The sequence below is a fragment of the Notothenia rossii genome (genome assembly GCF_949606895.1).
Source record: "Notothenia rossii genome assembly, chromosome: 9".
NCBI lineage: Eukaryota > Metazoa > Chordata > Actinopteri > Perciformes > Nototheniidae > Notothenia > Notothenia rossii.
In genome coordinates this window covers 55,707,114-55,725,876 of record NC_136907.1, presented here as the reverse complement: position 1 = coordinate 55,725,876, position 18,763 = coordinate 55,707,114, and the positions used below count along the sequence as shown (strand labels likewise).

The 18,763-nt window shown below is 42.5% G+C and overlaps 1 protein-coding gene across 1 annotated transcript; it reads right to left on the bottom strand.

The window, feature by feature from the left end:
- Positions 1 to 14: 14 nt before the first annotated feature.
- Positions 15 to 9,100, bottom strand: gorasp1a (golgi reassembly stacking protein 1a). Its single transcript, XM_079650781.1, has 9 exons — positions 8,919 to 9,100; positions 8,011 to 8,091; positions 7,680 to 7,883; positions 7,474 to 7,560; positions 7,219 to 7,349; positions 6,937 to 7,069; positions 6,586 to 6,694; positions 6,290 to 6,505; positions 15 to 1,382 (listed from the first exon to the last, which is right to left on the bottom strand). Exons 1-9 carry the CDS (start codon positions 8,979 to 8,981, stop codon positions 979 to 981), a joined length of 1,428 nt encoding a protein of 475 aa, XP_079506907.1. The 5' UTR covers positions 8,982 to 9,100; the 3' UTR covers positions 15 to 978.
- Positions 9,101 to 18,763: the final 9,663 nt, after the last annotated feature.

Here is an 18,763-nt window from a genome sequence, read left to right as displayed (position 1 = left end):
AAAACAAGGGACGATTTTTCTTTTTTTAAAGTGATATGATTGTTTAACCTTCACCCATTCACATTCATCAAAAGATTCTGCACTCATTCCTAATAAAACATACAATTAATTGATAAAATATCTGCAAAAATACTTTTCCTTATTTTACACACTAGCACCTACTTTGACAGTGAAAAACTTTTAAGAAGCCCCCTAGAAAGAGAAATAATAACTCAACAGCAGCATCACTGTGGCTAGACGTCTTGCATACTCAATTGCACATTATCTGCCAACTCTCAGGCAGCATATGTCTACTGTTGCATAGATTACAAATATTTAAAAGAGTAAAATCAGACATGGGGGATATGATTCCAACTATACAAATTATTTTTAACAGATCCCAGGCTGCATAGCTGAATAAATCAAATTTAGAAACGGTGTTTAAAACATACTGACCTCGTGAAATCTGGAGTAAACGCATTTTATGCACAAACATTTCCGTCATACACACACTTAAAAAATCCATAACATGGGCAGTACTGTAAAATGTTCCCTCTTATAACCTTAAATGCTACCTTTTTAAAGCTTTGGGATTTATTTTAAAAACACAACAGATGTAACAATGCGCTTAAAAGAAATGTAGTAGTGTTTTTGGATATTAAGGTGCGGCTGTGCTTTTCTGTATGCCTTTGGAAGTGTTAAAGTATTCATTCAACCGAAGCAAAGCCCTGTCACCCTTATAATCTAATAATTTTGCACCAAAGCATGAAAATGTTTTGACATTATGACCTTAGTGTACAAATTAGCAGTAACTCTCCCACATATAAAACAAATAGTATTTCTCTAATGCTTTAGTTTGTTTCTGTAGTGTAACTTACTTCATGAGGGATTGTTAGACTGTAATATAAAATCAGACAGCGTGTCTCTGTTTTTTTCCTATACAGTGTTCCTTTAAAAAAGCCCCAGTGATTGTCAACATCACTTTTTTTTTGTGCGAGCTTACTCAAGAGGAGGTTCTTCCTCGTGACCTTCATATTGGTGAGCAGGAGAAACATCTAGAGGCTCCTCTGGTTCCATTGCTGGATCCTCTCCTGGCTCCTCTGCTGGAGAATCCTCTGCCGCCGTGAACTCATCGGCAGCAGGAGATTGGTCGATTTGGACGGGAGACAGGGTAGGGTCTTCTGCTGGGACAGAAGGGGGCTCTGGAGACTCTACAGGGAGAGAAGCTTCACACACAGGTGGATTTTCAGTGGAGTCACACAGAGAGAGGGGCGTGGCCTCTGTGTCAGTGTCCGTGGAAGCAAGAGCAGAGCTGAGGTCCATGGCTGCCTCGGAGCTCAGCTCCTGCGGGTCGGGCTGGCTCTCGGCTGACGAAGAGAGCAGCACACTGTCCTCTAGTTCCTCTGCACAACAGGAAGTAGAATTAAAACAAATGTTATCCCGGGAAAATTGGGTTTTGTGACAGTTGTTTTAGAATGTGATAAATAGATCAGAAAGAGAATAAAATATGTATATTGACATAAATAATTCACATTAGAATGTTCAATTTATTTTTATAAACTTGAATTAAAGATATGTTGTATAAAGGATTAAAAACTAAATAAAATATGTATACAAACAATTATTAATGTGCACAATGTACTACAAAAGGTGTATTAATAAGATATTATTTCTGGATTTGCACAGTGTTAAATACATTAAAGGTCCCATGACATGGCCATTTCTACTGATCATAATTCCATTGTTGAGGTATACTAGAATAGATTTACATTGTTCCAAAATCACATTGGTTTCTCATACAGCATCTCTGTATAGTATATGTATTCACTGAATTTCACTCTCTGTCCTAAACGGCTTGTTGGAGCTCCTGCCCCCGACTCCCTGTGAGCCCACTGTGCTCTGATTGGTCAGCTCGCTGCTGCGAGGAGCTGACAGTGTGAGCTGGCTTACTGGTGTTGTTTCCTGCTTGCTGCGAGACATCGCGAATGGACGCGGGATGGGTGCTGCAGCAGCCCCATCTGCGAGGCTCCACTAGCCTCGACATTTATGTCTGTAGGCCGTTGTTGTGAGTGTGGACGGTCGGAGCATATACTGCGTTAGCTTAGCCGATCTCCATTTAGAAAACACACATTTTAAAAGGTTTTTCGCCTGCAGACTTGTCAAAGCATTAATTCATGGTTTTTACTAACCGGTATCAGTATGTTGTTATTTCGGCATCATTTTGAAACGTATTATAATTAAATCAAGCTAAAATATGTTCATTTTGTTGTAGTTGTAGCCAGCCCCCTTGCCAGCGATTCTTTCTCTAGTTTAGCATACTCAGCCTGGTTGTTGGCCCGCGAATGGCACATTTCCACCGCAGGCCTCGCTCGACTTAGTACGGTTTTGTTAGGCCAAGCTCACTTTAACGCTGCGCTTCCACTACAGTTTAGGAACTGGGGTAGTATCTGTAGTAACGCAGTGTAGGCGGAGCCGTGACGCCGTCTTCAATGAGAACCACAGAAGAACAACATCAGCCGTTGGGTGTAACGCGTTACAAAGTTACTGTAATAATATTACTTTTGTTGGTAACGGAGTAGTGTTACCACGCGTTACTTTTATAATTCAGTTAGTAAGATGGCCCCGACACTCGTTACTTTCCTATAATCAGTCATAATCACACTGACAGACAAGAGGGGTTTCCGCCGCAGGTTTATATGTACGTAATCTGCGCGATTTACGCGTCCACATCTCCGTGCAGTGCTGCATAAACATGGCTTGAGTCAGCGATAACTTTCGAGGGGTGGTGCCGGTATGCACATCATTTTGAGTTCGTCCGAAGAATAGACAGGAATGTGACGGTGAGGTGCAAACTGTGTCCAGGCCAGAAGCTGTTATCCACTGCTGTAAACATCACGTCAAACCTCAACAAACACCTGCAAAGAACACATGCTAAGGTGAAGCTAATAGCTAAGGACCCCCAAACCCAGAGAGAAGATGTTGTGAGTGCGCCGCCGCCGACTCCGAAGCAACAACAATTAGAATTTGGAGGATCGGTAAGTTACCGGTCCTAAGGTGCTGTAGGTGCGCCGCAGTCTGCGTGATCAGCCTGTAGGGAGGAGTGGGCCGGCCCTGCGAGTAAAGTAACAAGTTACTTTATGTAGAGAGTAACGAAGTAGTGTAATATATTACTTTTTTTTAGTAACGACCCCATCTCTGGCTGTTAGCACTCAAGGTCACAGCTCCTCATATCTGTTCAGAAACTAGACAAAAGTTAAACAAGTACAAAACCCAGACTGTCTGTGTCATGAGGCGCTTTCACACCGCAGTACTTTTCCCACAAAGGTTCATGAGAACTTAGTTCATCAGAACTCTTTAGTTCTGATGAACTAAGTACAGATCGCATTCACACCGGAATAAGTCCCTTGGGGTGGATTAGGAAAATGAAGCCGCTGACGTCACTTCTTCTTCTTCTGCTTTGGGTTTACTGGCAGGCCGCAAACAACTTCACGGCGTATACTGCCGCCCACAATCCCCGGCCGGAAGTCCCCGGAGTTGGGGACTGGCTTCAGTAGAAGCTGCTGGGAGTCCCAGCATCTTCTACTGAAGCCTCCCGAGTAAACGGCCAGAATGCTGACACCTCCTCATATCCACCGCTCTCATGTTTTATCTTGTGTTGCCATAAGTTAGTCTCTCTGCGTTTCTGCGCTGGGCTAATGCTAATGCTAATAATGCTAATGCGAGGATAATAAAATGGTGGCTTCACAACACTTTTTTTTTGTTTTACGGGGCGTGGTTTGCAATCCGCCCAGCCAATCAGAAATATAGTTTTTTTCTCACAAGAGAGCCGCATGAGAGTGGGACGGAAAAGGGGGTAAAAAGGTTCTCATGAACTAATTTTAGTTCCGGCTCTTTTTGGTGTGAAAGCGACATTTCGGAACTATATCGGAATTAAAGTGGGAAAAGTACTCCGGTGTGAACGCGGCTATTGCGAATACAGTCGCTGGTTTATTTATGTCTGTATAGGCCGTTGTTGTGAGTGTGGACGGTCGGAGCATATAGTGCGTTAGCTTAGCCGATCTCCATTTAGACAACACGCATTTTAAAAGATATTTCGCCTGCCGTCTGTCTGCAGACTTGTCAAAGCATTAATTCATGGTTTTTACTAACCGGTAACAGTATGTTGCTACTTCGGCATCATTTTGAAACGTGTATTACAATTAAATCACGGTCAAATATGTTCATCTTGTTGTAGTTGTAGCCCCCTTGCCAGCGATTCGCTCACTAGTTTAACACATTCAGCCCGGTTGTTGGCCCGCTTGTTGGCCCCTATAGAATCACGATTTTGTCGGGCCAGAAAAAAAGGTGGAAAAGTAGCCCCAGGCCGGAACTAGACCTAGTGGAAACGCAACCAAAAACGGGCCCGACACGGCACGCTTAAACCGCGCCATGGTGGAAATGCGCCATAAGAACCTCGATTTTATGGGGCCAGAAAAACTGTGAAATAGTACCCGCTAGCCGGTACTACGCCAAGTGGAAACGCAACCAAAAACAGGCCGTGCACGGTACGCTTAAACCGCGCTGTAGTGGAAAAGCGCCATTAGTACCAGGAAGAAAAACAGAAATCTCCAGTGTTTGAGTTTTACTCGCGAAAGGGTGTACTTTGAGGGTAAGTGACTTTGCAGAACGTTTACATGCATAAAAAGCTACATAACACACAAGGGGACAGGTAATAACCAGTAAAGCATGACATGGGACCTTTAATAAATGATTACCAAACCGTTTGAGACCCACTACTTAGACTAAAGTTATCTATCTAAACACTCAGAGAGTCCTTTACCTCACTGAGCTGTAGTTATTAGCCTCTCAGTCTGACAGGAGAGGACTCTCCCTCCACCTCTTTAATAACAGCGCCTTATGGTGCTAGTGGAGCATGCTCGTGAACTGTTAGCGCCGGAGCCTCGCAGCTGCTGCTGTGTACCTGGACTCACATTCAGGTTCAGGTCCGGACTTATAAGTCCGGACTTGTGTCAAGTTGTGTGAGTAACTAAAGTGAACTTATTGTGAGCTAATTATCAATTGAAAATAAACTCATAATCAACTCAAATTCAAACTCGTCAGGTTTATTGTGCCCCCTTCCAACTTGTGTCTACACCATGTCTTTTCTAGAACTCTACATGTGTTACTAACTACACAACACAACTACATACATAGTGATGTACATACAAGACTCAATATGCAAGAGTAAAAGTCTATGTGTTCTTGTTCAAGAACAACAGCATATTGACATTGTCTGGGTGAAGTGTTGCTCTTTCGGCAGACACTATATCACCATACATACAAAGGAGTTAGCTTAGCAACACTACCAAATATGGCAACCAGCATCCCACGCTGTCAGTGTCCACTATGTCTAAGCCAGTTTCCCTTGACGTCACACAGATCTCGCGAGCAGTTGCGATATTTTGCGAGACTTCGTGAGCTCAGTAATGGCCGCCATATCAGAAGCCAAAACAATGTTTTTCGTCTTTTCTCAGCGCAAATTTCTCGATCTATGGAAGGTTTTAGATGGTTTAGAACACAAAGGAGAATATACGTAAGTACCGGTTCCTGACGTTCCGGTTTTAACCGGACTTGAACCGAAACTTTTTACAAGTCCAGTACCGGTTCGGCGTACCGGTACGCAGCACTACTCGCAGCGTGGAAATAATTTTACAACTAAAGACACAGCTACACAAAAAAACCCAGCATTTGTACGGCTCATGTGTGCTCTGAGAATCTGCCTTGGTACGAAGTAGCAGTGAAAACATGGTACGGAGTTTCATTGATTTGGGCATTCTCTCAATAAGCAAGTGGAATGGATTTGATAATCAAGCACTGACACAGCGCTCTACAGAGAGCGGCGAGTGGATAGACCGATTCACGGACTTTCCGCATTGTAAAAGTTAGGGGGTCTAAACTAATCATTGTAAAAAGGTGGGGGGGACTCATATCATGGCTGCGACGCCCATGGATATTATATCTATACTGTGATACGAGACAAGATATTGTAATACATATGTAATATCCTAAGTGATGTCATTTGTTGACTTTTTTTCAGCTGTACTATTACTTGTCTTTACCCACTTAGTCATTAATTCCACAGTTGTGATGTTTATTTATATCATATTCTCAATTTGTAAAATATGTTGTAAATGGTCAAATCTGCCATATTGATAGGAAGGTGTTTGGTTAAAAATATTGGACTGAATGATTAACTTTTTTTTATCTCCCAATCCATTCAGCCCAAGTTTTTTTCTCCAGGAAACTTTGGATGATGTTGGCCCAAACTTACCAACGCCAGAGATGTCCCCGTCCTTCTCCTCGTCCTTCTCTTCGTCCTTCTCTTCGTCCTTCTCTTCGTCCTTCTCTTTGTCCTTTTCCTCGTCCTTCTCCTCGTGCATGGCCAGTAAATTGTTGGTCATGTCGATAGAAGACACGGACAGATCCAGTCTGTCCACCAAATCTGCCGGATTAGGGGTAGCAACTGCCGCCTCAGTGTATGAGACACCTAAAGGAAAAAAAATCAATAAGATTCCAGGGAGACACGCAAGACACAACGTATATCATTATCCTATTAAGGAAACTGACCAGGGTCCATGACCCTCTGTACGGGTGGAGATAGAGGAGCCTCATCGAGGGTGATCTTCTCCAGATCTAACACGTCTTCACTTAGACTTGAAGGTGCCATCAAAGGTGTCTGGAAAACAGATGAAGAATATGTAAGCCCTGCCTCTACCAATAGATTAATCTTGTGTATAACAAATAAGCAGTGACATAAGCAATATATCTAGAATACATGCTATCATATTTGCTGGTTTTCTCGGTTCAAATGTGACATCAAAAACATTTTGGAAATATTTTTTTCTTGATAATTCTTCACTTAATTGGAAATAGAACAATAGATTCGTAAAAAATGACTTAATGTGAACTCAGATGGACCTCTGTGTATCCATGTGTCGGCAGCTCCGGAGCAGGCTCCGCCTCAGGAGTAGAGGTGGGAGGCTCCGCCGACGTCTCCTCAGGATTTATTGGGATCCGGTGCAAGTAGCCATACCCAATGCCACAACCCAAACTAAGAAAGAAAACAGAATAACGCTGTATGATCTGAGGTAATCTTCATTTTAAATAATGGACTGCTTACTCTCTGTTCCCTCACAATGGTTGATTGACATATAGTACAAAAGCAGTCACTAAAGCATGTTTCTGTGTATTCTCACGTACCTGCCCTCTCCCCCCCACGCTCCGTTTGGTGTGACCACCACCTCTCTGCAGGCATCTGAAATTGTGTTGTACACCATCAACTTCAGAGGCTTCCCTTCATGGGCCTCGATCAGCGAGAAGAAGTCTTCTGACTGGAAATCAGCAGAAGAAGTTAACCACAAACCATCTTTCACAGCTTTATTAAAAGATACAATGAATCTTACAAATGATTATCAGTTTAAAAAAAGGTAAGCATTATATAAAAATGATTCTTACATCCTGCAACACTTGATCCGCTCCGACAATGTAGTCACTGTGAGGCTGAAGCTCGGCCAATGAAGCGGGAGAACTAGCTTCCACATCCTGCAGGAAAGCATTAACAGGCGTTAGTAAACTGAAGATGGAGCTATAATGGGGTATTGAAGTTCAAATCTGTACGGACAGTTGGTTTGGTTTTCCTATTTCTTGATGAAGAAGCTCACCAGAACATGCCAGACGTTCTCGTTGGCTCCATGGTAGCTGCAGAAGCGAACGCTGGCCCCCAGCAGGCCCTGTCCCCCCCACATGCTGCTGGGCACCACCTCCAGCTCACGGACGCTCGTGGTTTTGGTGCTGTACACCACCATACCCACAGCTCTCTCCATGTTGGCTTTCAGAATCTCCTTCAGCAGGTCATTCTCCTCGTTCTAGTGATGTGAAGAGTCAAAAATAGTTATTATTTTATGCTTCTGTATGTCTGTGCAATCTTTGTTAATGACCAACCTGTATGACAAGGGACATAACTACTCAAAAGTGGACAATCAATAAACTTACAAGTCTTTTGTTGTCAAGAGACAGAATGAAGTCAAAGAAGGGCTGCAGTCCAGCCTTTTCTGCTGGGGAATTTGGCTGCAGCTGTGGAAACCAAAATAATTGTGCTTTTAGAATATAACTTGGAATTGTCTAAATATGAAAATGATGACAAAACCATAATATTGTTTTTGGAGCATGTAAATCATCTATTTCTTCCCAAAGTTCATAGCTGCAAATAGGGATTTCTCTATTATGGATTAATCATTTATATATTCATCTTTAAGTCTCCTTATAATGGTGGTTTGGTCAGCCTTACAGTCAAAATATTCAATTACAAGCATATAAATAACAGAAAAGCACCAACGTTTCAAATACCAAATGTTGGGTATTATCGCTTGGTCGCCCTCTCGATCGATGCATCGATTTTGTTTATTATTTAGTTAATCGAATAATCATATCAGCACTAATGTTATTTACTGTAAATATACTTTTCATGCAACGGGATTAAAGAAAGGGTTTTAGTAAGGAGAGGATCGGAGGCTAGTGAAAATGCATCTTGTTTTATTTGCCATCAAGCTGAAAAACATTAGCTATATTAGTCAGAGCATTAGCTAATATTTAGCAATTATGCTACTATGACTACGGTTTTAAAAAAAACAATCATGTAGGGTAATTATCAGGGGACTAACCCCATTCTGCTGGTGGACATTATATAAAACAAGTTACAAGCCTCATTTAACTATATTTACTACAGAATTACACTAGTATCTAGGAGATTATGTGGCATGGTCAATAAGTAAACAGTGCCAGCTCATCGGGTTTAACCGGTGGGGTTTGCATCAGCTAGCTCCCAGTTAGCATATAGTAACACTCATGATAAGCTGCTGTACACGCTGTCCTAAATCAAAGAAAGAGGAATAACGTCTTACGCCATGCACGTGGTATCCATAGGTTCCTCCTTCGGATACTTCTGAACTCTGTGATAACCCCATTTTCGCAAGGAACTTTCAAATATGAGCTAATTTCATTAGAAAATATCAAGAGTATGAGAATGATTACGGCTGACAGACGGCGGCCATCTTGTCTGTAGTCCAAAACAATCGAACATGGCAGGTATCGAACACACAGCGTAGGATGACGCATTGTAGTGTTTGTGACCATGGTTATGGAAAATCAGTGATAATTAAGTCACCGTTTAATGTACTGCACATTTGTTTAATTATGGTAGAGTGTGTGGAGAAAGAAAGTTAAAATATGTCGCATTATAAAGTCCCTGTCAATGTTCGACGTTGTAATACTTTGTGTTGTCCATACATTTAATATTACTTCAGTCTATCAAAAATATCGATATTTCGAAATTATGCAGAATACTTCATAAAGAATGACATTGTATAGTATGTCAGCACATAGTCATAGTATGTCGAAAATATGAGAAAAGACGTCCAAGTGTAGTATGAAAAAAACATTAAAAAAAGGAAATAATATAGTGTGGTCGAAACTCCACAATTAATCACCCTTTGGTAAGAAATCAACAAATATACAAGTTTAAAACAAACTGTGTTATTCAATGAAGAGTTAAAGCATTCAACATAATCAATGTATTCCAGCTGGAAGGATAGAGTCTTGCACCAGCAATGTAGTACAATGATCTGGCCAAGTTAAAACTAAAAGGCAAGCACTTAATACAGGAAAAATACACAGTTGAAATGGTGATCAGACAAACAAACCTAACATCCATATGATAAATGCCTGACAATGGAGATGACACCCTTCTGTCTGTTGAAGGCGTGAGAAAATCAAACTTAGTGACCTATATATAATTAAAGGAGACTTATGATACATTTCTCTGATAGTTGGCCTATGATTGAAATATGAGAAAAAACAACAAAGTATAGTTTGTCAAAAATATATATAACATTTTTGATACTATAGTTAGTAGGCCTATGTCGAAAATATCAGAAACAACAACATAATATAGTAGGCCTATGTTGAAAATTATCTGAAAAGACAAAATGGTAAAGTGTGTCAAAAACAGACATAATATAGTATTACTAAAAATATCAGAAATTGACATAATATGAAAATATGAGGAAAAATAACAGTCAAGTATGACTGAAGCCCCTGTTGTCAAAATGTATTCTTGTGCAAGACACTTAAAAAACCCAAATTGCTCCGAATGGCCAATCTTGTGAGTGTGTGTGTGTGTGCGTGTGCGCGCGCGCGTGTGTGTGTGTGTGTGTGTGTGGCAGGGGCGCCGTACGGCCCGTCCACACAGAAGCGTTAAAAAAATCTTGAAAATCTTGGAGGTGGGCGTGTCTGAAAGCTTGGGGATTTTTTGCGAGCAACGCGACCAACAACCGATCACATGAATCTCCCGCCCCCGACATAAAAAGTGAAAAACCCCGGGGATTTTATGCAAGCAATATATATATATAAACTCCCCAAACAAGCAAAAACCTACCAGTTTCACCCACTGTCTGTGCCACCTCCATGCCTGGTTCCTCCGGTTTGTATCCCGGTAAATAGTTACTGGCAGTGCTTGAATTGGGCCGGTACTCACCGGTACGCAGTACCGGCACTTCTGATTTTTACCCATGTGGTACCGGCACTTCTTACTGAGTACCGGCAAGGTGCCGGTACTCAGTAAAATGCCGGTACTCAGCCGCCGGCAATATACGTATATATTGTAAACGCAACGCAGCGCAAATGTGGGTCTGACTCTGCCTCAAAGAGGGTGACTGGCTGTCTACATGACGTGGCCTGCCGACATTGCCACTTTAATACAGATAATACTAATGCCCTCGATTGGTCTCTGTGTGTCATTCAAGCTCGGGAGGGTGTGTGTTGGTGTATGTGTGTGGCGCGAGCGAGCGAGAAAGCGCGCGCACCGGTTACGTGTATTGTTGTTAGCATCTGGTGCTAGCTAGCTGCGCTAACGGATATAAGGAGCTGTTTCAACAACAAGGTAGAGGGAGAGTCCTTTGCTGTCAGACTGAGAGGCTGATAACTACAGCTCTGGTGAGGTAAATTACTCTCTGAGTCTTTAGATAGTTAACTTAGTTTAAGTTATCTCAGTGGGTCTCAAACGGTTCGGTCACCATTTATGTAAACACATATTTCCATTTGAGGGGGTAGTGATTTGTAAAATATGCATGAATAATACAAACAAAATGTTAACTAGGTGAAAAAAGGTAAGATAAACTTGTTGAGAGCTAAAACTAGTCTTTGCTGTTGCCTCAAAGAGGAGCAGGGGGGAGAGGAGGGAGACAGGAGAGGCCGATTCAGGAGCCCAGACACACTCACAACTATAAATGAACCAAAAACAAATAAATAAACAAGTTTCAATGTTTTTTCATATTGGATATTGTATGTTATTGGTTATGGCCATGTACTTATGATTTTATGATTATTTAAATGTATACATTTTTTTTTCATATGGGTGTAGTCTCTTTATTTCCCCCTTCAAAATGCACCACATTGATGCATTTAAGTCCAACATTTTAAAAAAAATGTTCCCGGGGGAGCATGCCCCCGGACCCCCCTAGACTAGAGGGTGTCAGGTCCACTCCCCACTTATAAAAATAGCACTTTACCACTGCACCCCCTCTAATCTCAGATGCACCCTGAGTCATTTTGTTTAAGTACAGTGAGCCTTTCTAAAATATACAGTAAAGAGACAAACCCACAGCATTATAGGATATACTATGACTTTGTGCCAAATACTTGTTGCTGATTTAGAGTACTGGCACCTTTTTTATTCCAATTCAAGCACTGGTTACTGGTCATAAAGAACCGGGTGATTTGTTACCGTAATTTCTCGTTTGGAATATGAGGAAATGAACTGTGGTATGTCTCTCCCAGCTTACATGTGGTTTGACTGGCTAGCGCTTGTACTGTCAGATTTGCATAAACGGGATTTGATTGGCTGACGCTTCCACCTCAGCTTCAAAAGTTGAACATTGCTCAACTTTTGAATCCTGAAAATCCTGGACATTTTCGCTTTGCTTCCCCACAATACAGTTTGGCGAAAAGCGAGGCAAAGTTACATCACCCCATACAAAGTGAATAGGCAGAAGCGTTGGAAGACTTTTTAACGCTTTTTTTTTTTCAGCATCCAGGATGATCAGACCGGAGGAACAATGGAGGGAGATGGCAGAGAGAGTGGGTGAAACTGGTAGGTTTTCGCCTGTTTGGGGAGTTTATATATATATATATTGCTCACATAAAATCCCCGGGGTTTTTTGCTTTGTATGTCGGGTGCGGGAGATTCATGTGATTGGTTGTTGGTCGCATTGCTCGCAAAAAATCCCCAAGCTTTCAGACACACCCACCTCCAAGATTTTCAAGATTTTTAACGCTGCTGTGTGGTACTTTTCAACCCTGTAACGGCCCGTCTACACTCCAGGCATCAAAAAATCTTGAAGCTGGGCGTGTCTGAGGCTTGGCGATTTCTCGCGCCCAAGGCGACCAACAACCAATCAGGAAACTCCCGCCCGCACCCGGCATACAAAGCAAAAAAAAAGCCCGCTTCTTCAACGAAGTAAACTATAAACTCCCCAAACAGTTGAAAACCTACCAGTTTCACCAACTGTCTCTGCCACCTCCCGCCATGCCTGGTTCCTCCGGTTTAGGTCCCGGTAGGTGAACAGAGTACAGTCATACAGGACTGGGACACTTGCAGCGGCAATGATTAATTTATCCTCCATTTTATGACATATGGAAAATAGTCAAGACCTGCGGTATCAGCATACACGCGGTTTGATTGGCTAGCCCTTGTACTGGCGGGAATTGCATAAACGGGATTTGATTGGCTGATGCCAAGCATCGAGGCTCAAAAGTTGAACATTGTTCAACTTTTGATGCCGATAGATGCTCGTGATGCTTGCAAAGCCATGCCATGCTCCCCACAATGCAGTTCGGCGAAGATTACAAATCTTCTACGTCACCCCATTCAAGTGAATGGGCGAAGCGTTGAAAGCATTTTTTGATGCCTGTAGTGCAGGGCCGTGGGAAGTAGGGGTGCTGAGGGTGCTGCAGCACCCCCTGGTGGAGGACAGGGGATCTGCACTTCCACAAGATTACATTTAAATAAAATGAATTTTCAGCCTTGATGTAACAACATTAATAATTAAGTAAAGATAACACCCTTTTCACCCCGGTTAGATTTTCCATTTGCCCTGTACGATGGGCGCTGTAAGTGATGAAAGTGGAGGATGTTGGCTTATCAGGCGCCCGCAGCTCACAGCCAGCGTGAGAGAGAGAGAGATAGATAGAGAGAGGGGGTGTACCGGTACCGGCGGGGAATGTTGTTAGCTTCTGCTGCGCTAACGGATATAAGAAGCTGTTTCTACAACCAGGGTGGAGGAGAGTTCTCCTGTCAGACTGAGAGGCTCAGTGAGGTAAAGGACTCTTGAGTGTTTAGATAGTTCACTTTAGTCTAAGTTGTCTCAGTGGGTCTCAAACGTTTTGATCACAATTTATGTAAACAAATATTTCCAAAGCACTCCTTTATAATTATTAGGATGAATAAAAACAGGTTTGAAATCATTCCAATGTATACTATAGGACAGTAAACCAAAAATATGCATAAATAAATAAATGTTAACTGATAAAATAAGATATAAATGAACCACAAAAATAAAACAAGTTAGCCTACATTTATTTTGTATTGGCTATGGTAGGTTATCGATTATGTTCACATACTTATTTGATTATTAAAATGCAAACCGATCTTTTTCATATGGGTGTTTTAGAGTTGTATCCCCTAGATCAGTCTCTAGTAATTGGGCGCTCAAAGTGCACCAGATTGAAGCATTTTACTTTAAAATGTTAAAAACAAATCTTACGGGGGGACACCCCCCGACCCGCCTAGAGGATGTGAAGTCCACCCACCAATTAAAAAAATGTCATGCAATACTAAATACATTTGAAGCCTTTCTATATAAGCTGTCCACCATATCAATACGTTTCTCTGTTTGTAGTGTAGTGGTCTTTTGTAGAGGTTTTTCATTGCCAGCTAAAATCTTGCCTAGGGCAGCAAATTGGTCAAAACCGGCCCTGGTGTCATCCCCACAGCACCCCCCATTTGAAACATGTTCCCACGGCTATGCTGTAGTGTAGACGGGCCGTAAGGGGGTGAAAAGTTAGGATGATTCTAAGGGCCCGTGACTGACAGGGGCCCCAAACATGTTAGAACATTAAGAACAAATGTTTAAGTAACCTTTCATCAATAATTAACATTAATATAACGTTATATTAATAATGTAGGCCTACTCACTAAACTTACGATTCATTTAAACATTTGAACAACAACAAAAAGCCGGCGTTTTATCCAGTTTGTACACAACGATGGAGAAACTTAACAAGCAGCAGTGGTCCACTGAAGAGACCAGCTACCTGCTGGGAATCTGGACTTCCGAAGAGGTACAGAGGAAGCTGGAGCACAATTGGCCATTGTTGTTGTTGTCGGTTTCAGCTATGAGGGGTTTCCGCGCGGTTTGGCTTTATGAAGCAGGCACGCAAACGGTTACGTCATGACGCAAACGATGATGCAATGACGCAATGACGCAGCACCAGTCGGACTCTGGGCAGTGTGAAAAGAGCCGGAGCTAAACCGAAGAACCGGTTCTGAACCTGAAAAGCTCTAGCACGGAGCTTGAACCTGAGTTGTGTTGGTGTGAATGAGGTATGAGAGCATGTGAGGAGGGATGCTACTTACGTGTGTACGATGTCTCAACGACTAGCAAAGTCAGGCTTTCAAAAAAGAAAAGAAAGGAGAGAAAGACAAGAGAGAGGGACTAAAGGGCGACAGTATTACCTCATTCACACCAACGGTGTTTCAGGGCCAGTTCGGAGCTGGAGCTTGAAAAGCACCTGGTTTTCCTCTTCACACCGCAGCGTAGCAGCCTCTTAGCTCCGGAATCCGGTTCATTTCCTGCACCAAAAATTGTCCGGCCAGAGCAAAAGCACCACATACGTCACGCTTACGTCGAGGCGGGGACAGGGGCGGGATCAACTCCTGAACAACAACAAAAAGCCAGCGTTTTATCCAGTTTGTACACAACGATGGAGAAACACAGCTGTGAGGGGTTTGTGCGGTTTAGCTTTATGAAGCAGGCACGCAAACGGTTACGTCATGACGCAAACGGTTACGTCATGACGCAAACGATGACGCAATGACGCAATGACGCAGCACCAGTCGGACTCTGGGCAGTGTGAAAAGAGCCGGAGCTAAACCAAAGAACCGGTTCTGAACCTGAAAAGCTCTAGTACGGAGCTTGAACCGGAGTTGCGTTGGTGTGAATGAGGTATTAGGGTCCTTCTCACTTCGGTTAAATGGATTCCTTGCGATCCTCACTTGCGTCGTTTCCCTGCGACTACTCCCTCCCACCAGGGAAGCATGGAGAGACGCAATGAAACCACGAGAAGCAGGGAAATTTGTTTTAAGAGCAATGGGACGTCCTTTCCTCCGGAGCGTCACGTGAAGCGACGTCCGTTTGTGATGACGCCGCAGAGCTGATCGTCTGAAAGCAGCTCTGTCCCCGTTATTTTCACAAACACTCCCGCCTACACATTTACTGACACAAACATTTGTATCATCTGTTGTAGACATGGGCGCGGGAAGGGGAGTGCTGAGGGCGCTGCAGCACCCCCTAGCGGCAGGCAGGGGGTGCGTAGCTCCCCTGTCTGAATTATTATTTGACGGTAATTTATTGCTGCTCCCGCTGTGCATAATCTGTGTAATATGTAGCCAATAAATTCCAAATTGTTGGTAAAATAATATTTTGGCCTGCCCCGAATATTTTTTCTGTAGCCCCGGACAATTCTACCTCAATAATATAATACATTAACCGTGCTTTACGTGAACCTCATCAAGACACTAGAAAGGACGGATGGACTGTAATTTCCCGTGTTCAGTGAATGCAACAGAGGCAAGACACCAGACCAATCAGAGAGTTGCATGGAAATAAAAGTGTGCTTGTGTTTCAAGCTCGCGGCTCTGTGTGTGTGCGGAAATAGCGCATTTAGTGTGTGTGAGAGAGGGGGAGAGAGAGAGGGACCGGTGCCAGCAGCAGGGACCGTGTTGTTAGCATCTGGTTAGCTAGCTGCACTAACGGACATACGGAGCTGTTTGTTCCACAACAAGCTGGAGGAGAGCTCTCCTCTCAGACTGAGAGGCTCAGGTGAGCTAAAGGACTCTCTGAGTGTTTAGATAGTTAACTTTAGTCCAAGTTATCCCAGTGGGTCTCAAACGGTTCGGTCAAAAATTATTCAAAAGATTATTTCCGCGGCACACCTTCATATGATCATTATAGTTATAAAAAAAATAAGAGAATAAAGGAAAAACAGTTATGAAATACTATATGGCAGTAAAACAAGAATACCGTTTGAAAGGGGAGTGATTTGTAAAATATCCATAAAGAAAAAGAACATCTGCTTACAGTTGTGTTTCATCTGGGTGTTGAGAGATGTATCCATAGATCTCTTAATGTTGCTCTCAAAGTGCACCAGATTGATGCTTTTAACTTCAATATTTAAAAAAAATCTTCCCGGGGGAGCATCCCCCCGACCCCCTAGAGGAGGTGAGGTCCGCTCCCCACTCGTAAAAAATACCACTTTACCCCTGCCTATATGCCGTGAGCTGATTATCGAGCCTTCATTGTAACAGTCGCGGGTTTACTGTGTGTTTGCGTGTGGGGAGTTTTTTTGTGCGTGCTCTATAATGCCCGTAATAATGTTCACTGGAGTCCAGCACCTCAGCACCCCCACTCAAAATACCTTCCCGCGCCTCTGGTTGTAGACCCAAATAAATAAAATCAAATAAGAACTCATTCTCAAAAAAGATAAACGCCATTCTTAAAATGTATAAATGAACATTAGTTGGATTAATATTGATTAGAATGCACAATAGAAATAAAATAATTGAGAGAAGAAAAAGAGATATGTTATCTATCAAAACCCAGTTAGATTAACATTCATTGGATTGCATACTTTGTTTGTTTGTATGGATATGTGGCACACACATTTTAATAGCACTTAATGACTGACTGAATGGAAATGACAATAAATGAAAATGTAAAACGAAAAAAGCGATCATGAAAATGTTTCCAAAAAATGAATAAAATGATTTTTGACCACTTTGTTGTTCAGATATATCACATATTTGTAACTAAATGATACATTAATTGAAACAAAACACGGTTTGAACTGAGGAGTGACTTCCGTGAGGTTCATGTATTTTCTTCACTCCGCTGGGAAACTGCTCTCATGTCAAGAAGCAGCAGATCAGTGCATGCACTGCATCGTCCAATCAGTGAGCGATACACAGCAAGGGGGCTGGGCGAGTGTCTGAGGATTTCATCGAAGGATGGTCTGGTGGTTCCTCGATTATAGCTCCTCCATTATCGCTCCTCGCTCCTCCGGCTAAAATAAGGCCATTGGGACCATGGCCCCGTCTCAGGTCGGTTAAATGAAATCCTTGCTTCCCTCACTTGCGTCGTTTCCCTGCGTTTAGTCCCTCCCACCAGGGAAGCATGGAGGGACGCAAGGAAACCACGAGAAGCAGGGAAATTAGTTGTAAGAGCAATGGGAGGTGGGTGTAATCTATGAGTGGTGGAAATCAGTCTGAAGCTAAGCTTAGTCCATTGTAAATAATAATTGTAATGTTTTGCTGACATTAAGTATACTGTTAATATCTTAACAGAAAATTCAGAGGTTTTTCATTTCAATCCTCTTTTAGCTGACATTTAATAAATGTAGGTACCAGTGTTTCCCCTACCATTGTCTTGGCGGGGCGCTGCGCCCTGCCAACGGAGCCCTACGCCCTGCCTGAAATTCAAGGTGTTTTTTTTTTTTTTTTTTTTTTTTTACATTTTTTTTTTTATTATTTAAATATATATATATATATATATAGCACCAAATTGCAACTGAAGTAATCTATCTACGGTCACGTTTCACATTGAACATGTGCTCTTTTATTAAATAAACTAAACGCCTATGTTATTTATCCAATGTGCATGTTTCAGTGTCCACTGCCTTGCGTATTCACATTCTCCCTCCGCTCCCCCCCCCCACACACACACACGCGAATGCACACACTCACAATCAGAGACAAGAGCGGAGGAAAGAAGGAGAACAACAGCTCTGCTTTCTGCCCGTTTGTGTCCCCCCCCAGTTTCAAATTCGTTTAGCAAGCCGTTATCGTCACGGGAGAAGGACACAAACAGCCTGGCCAGGTGGACGCGCGCGAACGCGACAACGAACGTAGCGTGTGCATTCTAAAACTAAACTAAACTGTATCGTAAGCAATGTATGACAAGCAGACTGCTTGTTTAATGTTAGATTCACACCAATAGCTCAATATGATCATAACACGATTGCTTTCATATCAGAGATCAGATGAGGTGGAGCTGCCTCCAGCAATAGAGGATGAGGCAGAGAGAAGCAGCAGCAGCACAGGGTTGCAGCAGGTATGTTATATGCTGTAGTTAGGTGATTTAAATGTATCAATGAAAGGAAGAAGTGTAGACAACATGATAAGAAGGGAATACAGTTTTAATAAAAGTACACTACAGTGTAACACTGTACTGTATTACTTTTTAATGTACAAATACTTTGTTACTGTACGATATCAATAACAATAATCCACAGCTCCTCTCTCTGCTCCAGAGGATAAAAAGAATTCGGGTGCCCCGAAAAAAAATTCGGGGTACCCGAGCAGCACCCTGCCAAGGCTGTAAACCTAGGGGAAACACTGAGGTACACTTGTAGCAGC

Coding starts and splice junctions, on each gene's coding strand:
- gorasp1a (XM_079650781.1), bottom strand. CDS start 8,981: ATGGGGTTATCACAGAGTTCAGAAGTATCCGAAGGAGGAACCTATGGA. Junction 7,350..7,473: donor CGGATCAAGTGTTGCAGGAT/GTAAGAATCATT, acceptor GCTGATTTCCAG/TCAGAAGACTTCTTCTCGCT. Junction 7,070..7,218: donor GCGTGGGGGGGAGAGGGCAG/GTACGTGAGAAT, acceptor TTTCTTTCTTAG/TTTGGGTTGTGGCATTGGGT.